Below are 15,510 nucleotides of genomic sequence, written 5' to 3' on the forward strand. Positions count from 1 at the left end.
GGTCTGTCGCGCCTCCGGAGCTCGCCTCGTCTTCCCCGCTCGGGTCTCGGGGCTCGGGGCTCGGGGCTCTCCCTGCCCAGGTCGCACAGTTATTTTGTCTGAGCGTGAATGTTTCCCACAGACTCCATATTCCTTTTCGGGAAGCCTGAGAGAAACGGCTTTCGCTACCTTCTAACCTCTGTCTTGCAAGAAACAGTTCTTTCCCTCAGAAGCCCCAGCTTCGCATCTCCTAGGCTTCCCGACCCGCGAACACTGGCCGACTTCGCGAGGGCGACAGGCGAACCAAGCCAGGCTGCTACCGGGCCGGCTGCTGCAGCTCGCTCCCGTACCCCCGAAAGCACAGCCCCCCGAGTGCGCGTCACCAACTGTGGGACCCCGAGAAAGCCAGCATCAGGCAGAGCTGGGCGCTCACCTCCGCCCTCATGCGCTTCGCTCGGCGGGCCGGGGGGCACGTCTCTGAGGGCGGCACAGACTGCCTCTGGGGAATGTCGTGGGGCTTGTACTCCTTGTCCTTTGTGTCTGTGGCCAGGTTTGGCTTCTGCAGACACTAGAAACAAAACACAATTGTATTGAATCATTTCCCCCCTTTTTCAATCTTAGGAAATTTCATGGAACGTTTTGCAAGGTATTATTTTACATTATTTACATACATACGTTAACAGGTCTGAAACCTTTCAAGTCTACGTAAACAAAAATACCTGCAGCTGCCAATCATACACGCGTGCACGGCACCTTAAAAAATTTCAACAAGTGCATGGTGGTGCTTCGAGTCATCTGTTAACGTCATCAGTCGTAAGAGGCCACAGTGGGTGCAAGGCACTGCCGACGAGCCAGCTGCAACCACCGATCCCCGAAGCCCCAGCCGTCACAAAGGGCCCTAAAAGTTTCCGAAGTAACTTTCCATATTCAAAATATCTCGTTTTTAAAGTGTTCAGGTCAATACAGAATCCAACAGATTTTCTAAACTGTGCAATCCTGTAGTTTAAGTCGCAACGCTCTATTAGCGAAAGGGATCATCCGAACTGAGAAAACAGGTCGCCTGACTCGAGTGCTCTCCCTCGTGCGGGCTTCCCACGAAGTCTCACTCGCAAGGCCAGGCTGTCGCCGGGGAAGGGGGCCCACAGCAACCACTCTGGCTTCGATCAGACGAGAGCCTCATCTTGCTGGTTTTTCTTTTTAGTTTGATTCTAAACTCGTCGAGAGAGGGTGTTTAATGCCAGTACAAAACACAGTGACTTCAAATTACTACCACTAAATCTAGTATCGACGTCCACCCCTTCATGAGCAAACCCACGAATGTCACAAAGCAGCACTTTTCAAAAAAGCAGGTTCCAAAATGTTACCACTTAGAGGTATCTCACACTTACATCATCTATACTTGGAATAAGATACACTGCAGCAGCCCCTCCCAGCATCGTTACTGCCAGTCTCACCAACACACCTGGCTCCCCCTCCGTACGTGCGCGGGAAGAACCCGAGGGCGGCAGAAGAACCAAAAGCACCTAACCAGCAACTGTCCCAACAAAATCGACGTCTAATGTTTACGAAATACGACGTGTTATAAAAAACACTGTACTGCTACAGACTAACTCTCTAAACAATTACTACGCCGACCACTGGTTCAATCACCTATAAATATTACACTTCCCGATCATTCTAATTAAACCCACGCATAGAAAGATCTGGAAGTGTTAATTTGGTGTCGAATGTTGCCCTCCACTCTGTACCACGTCCTCTAGTGAGCATTCAGGGTGCGCTTAGTGGAAGCTTGCATGGCGAATGGGAATAAAACCTGTTTGTCACCTAAATTAACCTTTTCTAAGTACTATATGAACTTTCTATTTGAGACCTAGAAGTATGTGATTGTAGAGATACAAATGAGCTGAATCACAGAAATTTTATTAAGTGGGTGGCCAGAAATTCCAACATTACACACGTAGCCCTATCTACCATTAGTCTAAATGGTCCCACAATCTATGGTCTGCTGGGTTTTACGAGGACTTTAGAGACCTAAGGTGAAATCAAGCTCAGAAGCTTTTTAGGATATAGATATGAAGAGGCTGATTATTTTATTCCAAACCACAATCGAAAACACACCTGAAGTTTGCTTTATGTGTAATGCTATCACACGCAGACTCTCGAATGTTAACCCTTTGAGAAACTGGGACTGAAGTTCACCGCTATCACCACACCGTAATGACAGCACCCTACAGAGATGGAGCAACCCCTTACGCCGCCTGAAAACGCGGGGCCGCACGACGGGCCTCGGTGCTGTACACCGCACGCCGCTTCGCTCGCCTCCAGCTCCGCAGAGCTTGTGCGTAGTTCGCCCGTCTCTACAAGTTGTTCATCGTGCATCATTTTATTTCTTAATGTCAAGACTTTAGTTTTTAGAGCAGTTTCAGGTTTATAGCAGCTGAGAGTCCCCACGTGCTCCCTGCCCCCACACGTGCACAGCTTCACCCACTACCGACGCCCCCCCAACCACAGCAGTGGTGCGTTTGCTCCAAGTGACAGACCCACATGCACACATCACCTTCACTCAGTCTGTAGCTGACGTCAGGGCTCACTCCTGGTGTTGCGCATTCTACGGGTTTGGACAAACGTGACAGGACCTGTGTCCACCATCGCGATGTCATCCAGTCGGTCGTTCCACTGCCCTAAATGTCCTCCCCGCTCCTACTCACCCTTCTCTCCCAGCCCCGCCCCGGCAATCCTCATCTTTTTCCTGTCTCCACAGTTTTTCCCTTTCCAGAATGTCACAGAATTAGAACCGCACATTATGTGTCGCCTTTCGCACTGGCTTCAATCACTTTTGATGTGCACTTCAAGTTCCTCCCTGTCTCTGCATGGCTTGCCGGCTCCCTTCTTTCTAGTGCTGAGTAACACCCCATTGTCTGAAGGCACCAGTTTATCCGTTCAGCTACTGAATAACGGACCTGCTATAAACAGCCTCATGCAGGCTTTTGTGTTAACCTGAGTTTCCAACTCCTTGGGGTAAACACCAGGGCACGCAATTGAGTATGTTTCCTTTTCTAGCAAACCTCCAACTGTCTTCCTAAGGGGCTGCACCATCTGCACCACCGCCACCAGCAGTGGTGGGAGCTCCTGCTGCTCCACATCCTCCCAGCACCCGTGTCGTCGGTGTCTGGACTTTGGCTGTTCTAACAGAGGTATAGTGACAGCTCATTGTTATTTTCCACTCTTCAAAAATATATGTATTCCAATTCACCTTTCCTCTAAGAATTTTCAAAAATCAGAAATGAACATAAAAATTTATGTACAAAAAATGCCCACCACGGTATCATTATAAAAATTAGAGCCAACCTAAATATTCTTAGGGGAAATCAAATGGAGCCCCGGCTATGCAAGTGGAATGCCATGGAGTCATTGAAAACACTATCTTCGAAAACATTCAGTGACTTGGCAAACGCTCGTGATATGTTAGGAGAACAGAAAAGGACACAATACGTGGACGAAGAACGCATTCCCAGTTTTTCTGCATGTGCACAAAAAAAGCCTGGGGGGCGAGGGGGAGCAGGTGAGAGGATTAGGAGTGATTTTCTCTTCACTATACTTTCCTTTGTTTTTAAATTTTCTACGGTGAACATGTATCAGTGCCCAGAATATACCGGGCATACAGGAGGCCCCTCAACATCGACCTGTGTTGCAGACACGTCTGTGAAGGGTCCCTTAAACACCCATTCCTCACTCGGCTGAGTGCTTATGTGTCGTCAGCTACGACAACAGCTGCCTCTGTAAGGGCAGATGTTTCTAGAACGCTGCAGCCGGTGAGGCAGGCGGATGCTCCCATTCCCCTCACTCACGGCATCGGAGGGGCATGTTCTTCCTGGCTGAAAAGCGAGCTCACCTGGAGTCGAGAGCGGGGAAGGCACGCCACTGCGGAGGTCGACAGGTTTAAGCAGCGCAGACGGTATACGTCGGTATCGAGACAGGTCTGATTACTGGTCGATCCCTGAACCTACACCATTACCTCGCTGCCTCTCTACGGCACAGTAAAAGTTCTGAAAATCAGAGCTCACTGCTCTGAGAGTAACTCGAAGGGTGTAAATGGGTCATGACACTCTTTTTCTACCAGGGCCTTGAAGTAAGTGGGAAGTTTCTATAACACTGTTTAATTAGAACAGAAGTTTTTATCTAAATAATTTGGCAAATACCATCTTTGTAAGGAAACAAACGTGGCTGGCTACAAAGAAACAATTAGAGGAGGGACCCGCGAGCTAAACAGGAAGGATCACCTGGTCCCCTACCCTTTACCAGCGTCCTATCTGAAATCGCCTTGGGGATCTCAGTGGGCAGGAGAGAACAGGTAGGCGAGCTGTTTCACACGCTTCCCGCTCGTGTGACAACTAGGACTACATCAAGGAGCGAGCGAGTGCAGAAGCGCGAGCCACAACGAACAGACAAGGATCGACTCCTCGCTGCAAGGAAGGGACATCCACAGAGAGAAGTCAATGGATTCCGGCTTGTGGCAGCGAAAGTCTGTTTCCTCTACGACCTTATCCACCCCCAAAACAAACTTCCAAATATGGCTGCTCTCAAAACAGAAAAAAACAACACTGGCAAAAAAAGTCAAAGACAAGGTTCTGTCAACAGCTTCATCACACAAAGTTTTCTCACACATCATCAAGGCTTTTCACTCCCCCCGAACAAGCAGTGACATGCGACGGGGAAAGGCTGGCCCGCACTCACCCTCAGACTGTCCCCAGACAGGAACAGGTTGTAGGGGTTGAGGATTCGCTCGTAATGCCCTCGGATATGGGAGCCCACAGCTTTGCCAGGAGCAAAACCCATCTTGGTGGCAATTTTGGTCCATTTTCTATCCTTGCAAACAACTGCAAATCCACCTTCTTCTGCAACTAACTGTTAAATAAAATGGCAAAAGCAATTAGATGTCAAATATGCGGTGACAGAAAGAAATCCAACTATGGGCGGTGAACACAATGCAACGTATACATGTATGCCTTTCTGCGGAATCGTACACCTGAAACTTACTGGATTTCATTAACCAATGTCACCATAATAAAAAAAAATGATAATTAGAAAATAAATCAGAAATATCTATATGAAAACCACTTCTAATTCCCTCGTGCCTACATGTGATTCCAAGAACAAATTGTTCGTGGCTGAGGTAATCCTTTAAAAATACATTTTCCAGGTCAAAAGAAAATATACACGCACTACTATTTTTAAGCTAGACAATTTAAACACGGCTTCTAACGGCGTGGTCCATAAACACTTTGCACCCTGCAAAATCTACCTGTTTCCCAAAGCAGTGAAAATTTTCTGGAAGGAAGAACTAGATTAACAATGAAATCTCTAATTTAAAAAAAGGGTCCAACTCGGTGACTCTTAAAAGCCTCCACAAACTAAAGAGCAGGAAGGACAGGTGCATGGGTGGAGGAAAGGGTGCTGGCTTCAGACTGGAGTGGCCCTGAAGCTAAGGTGCTGCATTATGACAGCCTTTTAGCTTGGCCAGCTTTCTCTCTGGGCCTCACTTGTCTCATCTGTAATAAAAGAGAATGGAATAACTTACAGAACCATTGTAAAGTTTTAAAATGACCCAAAAAAAGAAAGAAAGAAAAAAGAAAAAGAAAAACAAACAGGTGACAGCAAAATATTTCATCAGATGAGGCTTTCAGATGTGAGAAGCAGGGCCAGTCATTAAACTGAATGGAGAATTCCATCTTACGTATTTTATACAATTAAGTTTTTTTTCAAGGCAAAGAAGACACATCCGCGCTGTCAGAACAGGTATTAAGTGAGAGAGGGTAGCCATTAGTTTTTTACCTTATTAAGCTGAAACAAGTCCAAGATCTTCCTTTCCACATGCGGAATTTTCAGAGTACTTCCCTGCAACTCCCAGTACTTTGCAATCTGATCCAGGAAATTCAATTTTACACGAGTTTGAGCCTAAACGATAAAGAAGTGAGTTTTAATATTACCCAGCTAATTTTGAAGCTCCTGCCTATTACCTGAACGTGTGGTATTTTCGTTCTTAGAATATGTAAGTGCAATGCCACTTCTGAATTTGATAGAGAAACTGGAAAAATATAAAAATTAAACTGGTTAAATAATTACACATTAACTCAACACAAATTTAGTACCACGTGCCAGGCAAAAAGTCAAACTCTCGGGAAACCCTCCAATGGCGTAAGCGGGCGCCGGGAGAGAGAGATGTCTCGGATTCACAGTACTCGCGAGCACAGTTTTGTTACCGGTTAAATCCATGTGACAAGTTAGCTCCTGTTCACCCCCCTCGGCCTTTTTATAATTTGGGTACTTTAAAGGCCTGCTCTTTCGAAGCACAGATTTTCTTATCTGCTCAAACACAAATTTAAAAACAGGTTGACAATAGTGTTTCTATATTAATATTAATGTCCTGATAACGTAAAGATAACAGAAAACTAGGAAAACTCTCTTAAATGTTATTCCTTTAACAGATCATTACTGCCGCCTACAAGTAATTAAAAAAATTTGTCACTTTCTTTTCCTCTCCTTGTAAAAAGACGGTTTTAGTTTGAACTCGCACAAGACCCACACTGACATCAACGTGCAGAAGGTCCCAAACATGTTCCGAGACCACAGTTGGTGCCCGTCTCCTGTCTTTCAAGCTCAACTTGAAAACACGTGGACCAGGTGCTATTTCCACCAACGGCCACAGAATTACAGTGGACACACGTTCGACTTACGTTCAAGACGTGTGCTTGGTACAGAGAAATGAAAGATGATTTGGTTCAATATGACGATCGGATGAGCAAAACACGAACCGCAAAACCCTGTCAGTGACCCAAGCCTTATCCACCCTGTACTGTAGGGTTTTAGCAGCACAGAAAATGGAGAGACATTACCTCTTCTCTAGAGAATCCCCTGCATTTCTCACTCCTTCTTGGGCAATTAAAGTGTTATTAAGTCTAAGTGAAAGTATATATTTGGAAGAAAATTAGAGCTGAAGAGTCTTTTACTTTAGATAGTTCTCAAAGTACATTCCTCCCAAAACCTAAATTCTAGTGGCTGTTATCTAAACTTAAGATTTAAATAAATGAATTAACAGGCTGACAATAAGTGACAAAAACCAGTGTTTTTAATGAAATCTGGTTTGCTGCAAAGGCCTTATTGCCATTTGATTTCCTGTGATTATCGATTATTGGCCATAGTCTAGCTTCACTAAAACCACTAGGTTTGTGACGAAGCCTCTTCAAAAAGGCCCCTCTGGAATACAGAATACAGGCACCAGGGCAGCGGTTGAAGACGTTACCTCCAATTCATTCAGCCTCTGGATACGTGGAGTAAAATGAAGTTTGTCGACATCACATGCAAATGGCGGCTGCCAATCCTAAGGAAAAAGCAAAAGCTTTTATTAGAAGAATTTGTAATTCTAACATTTAACAAATTGTTTTAAAATTAAAACCCCGGGTTACATAAATCACACGTTATCTCTAACCAGTCAAACAAAACGGAACATAGGGTAGTTTCTCAATCTATTTTCCACCAGAACAGAACACAGACAAGGACCCTTCCCCACGGGGGTGACACATCTTGCACACACCCCCCTCTTTACAACCTTCCAACTGAGCAATGTCACTGAGCCGTGACCTCGTTGGAAAAAATCAGACTTAGGAGAAAGAGTCTTTGACTTCTCTGTTCCATAAAATTATCTTTCTTTTTACAAAATAGCTATATCAATGCAAATTCTCTATAAACTACATCTATACATTTATTAACACACACCCTCCAGTTACATTAATTTTTATCGTAAAATTGAGGATAAGTTCTTCTGTGGGAGGAAAAGAAAAATAGCAGGACATCCAAAACCCATTTTAAGAATCACCTTGAACAATATCTCCTGATATAAGTTCTTAGAAAAACTGCTGTCATGAGGAAATGATCAGACAAGAAGAAAAACACGTACGAACTGTTACTGCAAGCGGAGGGAACTGCAAACAACTCAAATGTCCACGACAAGGGGACAGTTAAAGGCACAGAAACTACGCTGTGTTGATGGGTCTAGAGTTTCACTCTGGAATAATGAGAAAATCCTGGAGACGGGCAGTGGTGGTGGCTGTGAACTTGCTCAATGCCGCCGAACTGTGGTTACAATGGTAAATTTTGTATTACATGTATTTTAATATGAAAAAGCAAAAAAGAAAAAAAAGGACAGTTTGTGCTGAGGCAGAGCTCTATTTATTGACATTGAGCGATTTTCCTTCCATATGCTGAGGAAAGGGGCAACAGGCTACGTATGCAAGAGAAAAAGAAAACTGGGCAGCTGGCACAGCAGAGCGGGTGACGGTGCTGGTCTCCCGTGGCAGGATCGCAGCTGATTTTCTTTTGGTTCCTGACCCATTTAAATGCAATAAAACATTAAATACCTTAAGTACCCATTAAATAATAAGTAACTTCATATTGAGAGAAAAAGTTAATACCAGGATGTTCACAGACTTTTTACCCAATCGTATACCTAGAAATTCATGCTAAGAAAAGAAGGCGTCCAGAGTCAACAAAATACACATATGAAATTAATTGCAGTATTGTGTCAGGATGATTTGCATGGCATTATAAGAACACTGAATACTATGCAGCGTTTTAAAATACTAGATTGAGAGAGAGAGATCGTACCAATAAATAAGGGAAAAAAAACAAAACACAGAAAAGTGGGCAAATTGTATTAACAGTTAGCAGGAAAAAATGGTCATCGTAAAAAGACTGATGTCCAGCTTCACACGAAATTCAGGAAATACACAAGATCCCCTTGTTTTTGCCCACCAGTTTAGCAAGATTAAAATTCTACGTACCACCAGCATCAGCGACCTGTCAGGGCACGCACGGCCTGACAGCCAGTGCACTGTTTTTGAGGGCAAGTAGAAAGCGTCAGATTTTTAAAGGCCCACTGACCCAGCAACTTCTCTGGTAGGAATTGACTCCACAAATATTTATTACCACTCACATCAAGATACAGGCACAAAAAAATTCACTGCAGAATTGTTTGAACTTAAAACCTTAACATCAGTGGAGAATAAGCTACATAAATGTTGGTACATCTGTAAATAACAAAATACTCTGCAGCTAAAATAAAGGAGAAAAGATGTAAATGTCTCAAATATAGGAAGATACCCAAGACTGGACGAGTAACAAACTAAACATGTAGAATCTCGGTAAGGGTATTACAAACCCGTAAGTTTCACAGCTGTTCATAAGAGGAAGGGGGAAGCAGTTACTTTTATTTCAGATCTATACTGCTGGAAATGTATCACTATTGATTGCTTTTAGCTTAAAAGTAAAACAAAGTTTCGTTTTAGGACAGCAAGACTTAGGTAAAAATGCCCAAATAGCAATGCCTCATAAAAACACTGTTAAAAAGACTACTTTTGACCATACTTTTTTTAAAAGGGAAAAAGCAGATTACAAATTCGTACAGAGCTATTTACTACCACACCAAAAACAAAGAAAAAAAAATTTTTACTGGCAGCGTTAACTGTTTAAGAAGGCAATTACAGATAAGGCTTTGAGTGTTTCCTATCCCGCCCCCCTCCAGAAAAGACTGGCTGACGTTTAAATGCCAGTGGCATAGTAAGTACCCTTGGTCAATAAACTTCAGAATACTACCTACCACACTTCATCCTGGTCAAAAAGGTGAAAGTAATTTATTTTTGTTTAGATAAAGAAAGCAATGTGTTTTGTTGCGCAAAATACAATGTAACAAACAGAAATCACATTGCTTAACATTCTACCTGCAGACTAAGACTACACTGCTCAGAGCTCTGCTCTCTGATACCTTACAAATCTGTAGGCTTTCTAAAATGAACTGGTCTTCTATGGCCATGCCACCCTGAACGTGCCCGACCTCGTCTGATCTTATAAGCTAAAGCAGGATCGGGTCTGGTTAGTGCTTGGAAGGGAGACCACCTGGCGTTAAAAAATAATAATAAAATAAAATAAAATAAAATGAACTGATCTGGGTCCAAGGTGAGACCAAAAACATATCAAAGCTAGCATGTCAGAATATACAAGTAAATGATTAAATACTGTCCAAATGGCCTGGAAATTTTATAAACTCAGACTTATGGGTAATGTATAATGATAGCCTATTTAATCAAATATTCCTGCTGATCCCAAAACACAATGATATAGAAATAAATTTCATCTCATCTATAAAGTTTTATGAATTACGATGAGCTGTCTTTGCATGTATGCATATGTGTGTGTCTGTATGTTATGTAATTTATGCTTACTTTAGCCCGAAGCTTTTTCAAATAAAATTAATCCTAAAAATGAAGCATCGAAAGGAAAACAATCCTCCATATCTGTCCCTAAGAATGTTCACACAGTAGGTATAATATACTTAAAGAAACTGTTTCATTAAACACAGATCGCTCAAAACTTTGTCTCCTCTTCTGGTTATAAAGAATGAGAGAAAATGGGATAAATGTCATTCAGTTTTGAAAATTTGTCAGCTGCAAAGCTTTATTCCAATAAAAGAATTACATATTATCTGCAATGCACACTGCGTCATGTTAAAACTAAGATATCCTTGGCAAAGTCTGATCTCATTGGGCCGTGACTTTTACGGGCGGGGGCTGGGGGGTGGCATTCAAAGAAGGCAAGGGTCATAACAAGGCCTCCAAGAGGTAAAAATTTCTAAACAGGAAAATAACTCTCTAATTAAGTAGCCAAACAGACAATGAATGAAAACCTCCACTTAGAAACACTGTCATAATTTTTGGTTTGACACATCTAAGTATCTGAAAGGGATACATCATACGATCTAACCAAGACTTTTAGCCTCTACCAATAGTCACTGAATGGGACCGATTGCAATTTCGGGTCTTTCTCCCCTACGGCACTTGTAACTCTTGCAAATGTTACTTCAATATACCATGTTATGATCACATAGCTATACTGCTAGTTTTCCCCACAAGGAAATTATTTATTAAGTAGCTTGAGTCTGTTTTCCTTCCTACCTAGGATCCCGGTGAGGAAAAGACAGTTTTTGGTAGAAAACTGAGGCTGTGAAGGTGAAGACAAGATAATATACCTTCAGAAAGGTTCCAAAATGGTTTGTCAGGGGAAGAGGTTTAGAAAAGAGGCTGGACGCTGCCACTTCGCCTTCCCTCAGCAACACCCGAAGCTACCTGGGCACTAAGGGCGGGGTCGGTCAAACACCCCCAAACCCTAACTCCGAGGCCTCATGAGAACTGTCAACACGTGCTGTAGTGCTTCACACACTGGTCACTCTTGGAGATTCAAAACCAACGCCAGGAAAACGACAGTAATGACACTAAAAACCAGCCTGAGCCTCAGAGAAGATACTAAAAGGCTGCAAAAACCTTTGCTTTGCTTGCTGTTCTTCCATGTAAAGACACATCTGCAATCAAATTAAAAAAAAAAAAGTGAACAGTAAGTCATACATTTCAGTAGGTGTAAACATTTAAGAGCTATGTAGTCTTGCTGCAATTAAGATACATCAACTATAAGTCTAACATCGAAAGTAGAAATGATTTTAGAACGTGTATGATCCCTAACGGCCACATTTGAAGGAGAAGACTGAAGCTTGAACCTGAACTAGAATTGCTAGGAAGCTGCTCTGGTTTCCCCACTGCCGGACCCTTTAATACCGCCACAGGCCACCTGCCAGGCTCTTCCTGTGCTCTCATCCTGACCACGCTTCAGGGCTCGACCTCCTGGCGGAAAGCGAAGAGGGTGCGAATACACAGGCGTGCTCAGTTCAGGGTGGCAGGTAAACAGTTCTTACCTCCAAGGGTCTCAGACCACGCTGTGTGCTGTAGAGACAGCACTAGCAGAACTGTCTTATTTCTTTCGTGTTTATTGCCACAGTCAATGATCGATATGATTTAACCCCAAATGATGAGGAATTGCAGCCTAATAAAACTGGTCCTCATCTGAATGGCTGCCTGAGAGCAGCGGGACACACACCATAACAACCCAAGTCTTCCAGAAGGTTTTGCAGCTATGTCTAGAGATGACACTTAAGAAAATCATCATCATGAAGTTATGTAAGTATGAAACACTGACTCAACAAGCCTGCTTTCCTTGGCTTCCAGCACATTTCCTGCAGCCTCCAAATAGATCCTCTTCCGTCCTTAAACGCTGGTGTTTCTGGGTTCCGCATGATCCTCATACTCATTCTACACCCCTACTTCGTCCCTAACCCTGCCCTCACCCAAAGCATTCCCAGACACTGCAGGCGGCCCCTCCCCCACACTCCGCCGCCCCCATTCCCCAGCGCCCACGTGGCCAGTCACCCTGGACCCTAACCCATCATGCACACGTACCGTACGACCTGCTGCAGATCCCCCACCAGGAGCTGTGAGTTCCTTTAACTCGAAGGGTTTAATTCATTTCTAAGACCCTAGAATCTTAACACAATGCCTGGACTCACTGGCATGTCAATAAACGTTCTGAATTAAACCCACAACCAATCCCCAAGGACCCAATTCACTTCTGCATTCACTAGAGCTGAGCAAAAAAAAAAAAAAAAGAATCCTCGTTTCCTGCAGTAGAGTGAAGAATTTCTATTATTTCGAAGTCAACAGGTAAGAGAAGTCTGTACACTAACAGCTGCCTGACGCTTGCCGGGAAATAACCTGAGCCAGGAGTTGTCGCGCCCAGCTGACCTTCACCATGAGCAGAGGGGCTGCTCAAGCTGGAGCGCCGGGACCCACATCGGGACCCACAGCGGGACCCACAGCGGGACCCACAGCGGGACCCGCAGCGCTCAGGGAGCCGGAGGAGGTGGCAGTTTCCTTAGCGACGAGCCAGCCGACCCTCAGCAGGTGAGGCTAGCTCGTACACATGAGTAACTGAAAGGACGAGGGATATGGCTTATTGAAAATTTAATGAATAAGTTTTACAGACAAATAGACAAGAGACATGGTGTGCCGCCATCACACACGTGCGCCTCACTGTTTCATCGATTCTCCCGCCACTGTGTTTAGATGGCCAGGAAGAAACGAGAGAAACCAGTCTCCTTCCTGCAAGGCTGGAGGGGAAATGGGACATGCTGGCCAACTCGTGGGCTCTGTGAGGGGGTCACTGTGCATCAGAAGGAAGAACAATGAATTTGGAAGTAAAAGGCCATGGTTTGGAACTCCCCAAACTGTCCCTTAAAAACTGGGACGCTTAGACAAGTCACTTAACTTCTCCCAGCAGTTTATCTCGAAAAGTGTCCTACCCTAGCAACTAAAATGGAACACACACCAGAAGCCAAATGTTTTGATTCCTACTCTAGTATTTTTTCCATGAAATTTCTATTCTCTTACAATTTTCATTTCCTAGCTAGCTAATATCGACCTCCAAAACCAAATTATCTTGGATCCTAAATTCTAAACCCTGTACCTTTCAAAGAATCTGGAGTAATTATTTATTATACAAAAAGGGATGTACTTTATAAATGGAAAGGAAAAGCCACAGGTTAACAGTGAAAAAAGGAGTTACACAGGAACCCAGAAGGGTGGCTGCCGTAAAGTACAATTTTCTAAAGCTCCAAACCCACACCCTACCTACACACATCCCCGATGCCAGCCTCCCACTGGAAAATCTGGGGGCTGTCCTCAATTTGTTGAAAATGCATCATAAGATCAGATAAGAGCCTCTCTGGGAGGGAGAAAAAAAAAAAAAAGCTTAGATACCTGGAATTTCACAAAATGAAGGTTACACTCCCCAAAATCTCTTTACAGAACCCTCCCATCTCTATCCCCTCACCCCTCGATCCACAAAGAAAACATGACAGCATAGGCCCCAAGAGACTCCAAGATCCTGCTCTCTTCGTCTGTCCCCTTCGAGTAAGCACTGGCGAGGGCGAGATGTGACCATCTGGTTTACGTACCACCCAGGGATGAGCTGGTACAACCACAACGCAAGTGGGAGGATCTTGCCTTAAAGACTTTGTAATTATGTGGTTTTGATAGGGGTTTGTTCTTTGTTTCTGGAATTATGAGATTAGAGTACTTCCTAACGTTCTGGTATCTGTATTGTATCCTCAGAGGAACATGTGCTTCATAAAAGCTCCAAGCAAGTGTTCAGAACACACAGGAATTTAGACTTTAGTTCTCTGAACATTACAATTTGGTCAAGCTGGCAAGCATTAACAGGAATGCACAAAAGTCTGCCTATAGCCACATACAGCACAGCTGGGAAGAAAAAAATACTCAACAGAGATTTAAAACTCAGTATGTCCCCCACCCCTCCCAAAAAATGCTCAGTATACACATGACTGGAGAGGGCTTTAGCACATCTAGGAAGCCATCTGGGGTAAAGTGCCTGATTCAAGACAAAACAAAACACCACACTACTACAACTACATTATCTATGGGTCTACCTAAGAGGCGATGTTATGAGCTCCAATACACGATGTATTTGGACAAAACATTGGAGAACACATACAGGTTTGTACGATTATATAGAAGTTCTAATTAGCTTTTTAAAAAAGTTTATTAGTGAAAAATACAATATAATCTGGCTGTGTCCTGAGGATCACCTCTTCTCTACTTCCTCCCCCACCCTGCCACTTTGCAAATAAGATAACTGTAGAATATTCAAAACTCAATGTATTTACCCTCCTCTCAGGCAAGCATTGGTATTATTTAAATTATATTAGGATGTAATGCCCTCCAATTGTAGGGCTTCCACAGGATCAAAGCCATTCCACACTAAGGGAAATTAAAATAATTTTAAATACTTCTTAGCACTTAACACAAAGCTCACCAAATACATATTCTTTCCTGCCTGTATACAACACTAAACAAGACACGCAAAACACATGTGAACCTGCAAATTTTCTGAAATAATTTGTTAACACCTCTACCTGTTTTATCCCACTAATTTTTGAAACTGTTTTATCCCACTAATTTTTGAAAACGTCCAAGTACAGAAAAGCTTCATCCAAACCCACAGAAGAATTAGATTCTGTATATCTTAGTTTGATGCAAAGTGGGCTTTTTGATTTCTCAAGTTTCACTTTTTTAAAATCCCTTCACTGTAAGGGAAAACGAGGGACACATATTTGACGCTAACTCTGTCTCACTAAATCTGTCCCCAGACTCTTAGCACTGAGCAAATATGCTTTGGGATTTAAGCTCTGTGCAAGCCATCAATTAATTAATCTGGACGGCAGCCCGAGGTCAGTGTCAGATCCCCTTATAGATGACGAGGCATAGGTCTGAGAAAAATGACTTTGTCCAAGGTCATGATAGAATCAGGTTCTAGACGCTATCCACTTATTTTTTAAAATCTAGGAAACACGGACTCTTTCCTTTTACATAATAGAGAAACTAACTTTCAAATATTCGTAAAAATCCACACGCCCTCCTTGATAAAGCTTACTTTTATCCCGGCAAAACAGTCCGAAAAATTTCACATATTGTAAAATAAAAGATTACCGAGTGAAGCGGAATCGACAAGTTCTAAAAAGCCATTCGTTACGTGATCTTCCGCCTGGACGTGTTCAGTCTCCCATCTCAGAAAGGAAGC

General features: G+C 43.3%; 1 protein-coding gene across 5 annotated transcripts in view; it reads right to left on the minus strand.

Annotated features, from left to right (window-relative positions):
- The window catches only part of KDM5B (lysine demethylase 5B), a 47,227-nt gene that overhangs the window by 26,714 nt on the left and 5,003 nt on the right, over positions 1-15,510 (minus strand). For all 5 annotated transcript variants that reach the window (XM_039883601.1, XM_039883598.1, XM_039883599.1 and 2 more), the window contains exons 2-5: positions 7,280-7,357; positions 5,812-5,934; positions 4,714-4,884; positions 413-547 (exon numbers count right to left, since the gene is read on the minus strand). In XM_039883601.1, coding sequence (XP_039739535.1) covers positions 413-547; positions 4,714-4,884; positions 5,812-5,934; positions 7,280-7,357 — 507 coding nt within the window. The remainder of the gene's footprint in view (positions 1-412; positions 548-4,713; positions 4,885-5,811; positions 5,935-7,279; positions 7,358-15,510) is intronic.

Source organism: Pteropus medius, unplaced genomic scaffold (genome assembly GCF_902729225.1).
Source record: "Pteropus medius unplaced genomic scaffold, Ma_sr-lr_union100, whole genome shotgun sequence".
NCBI lineage: Eukaryota > Metazoa > Chordata > Mammalia > Chiroptera > Pteropodidae > Pteropus > Pteropus medius.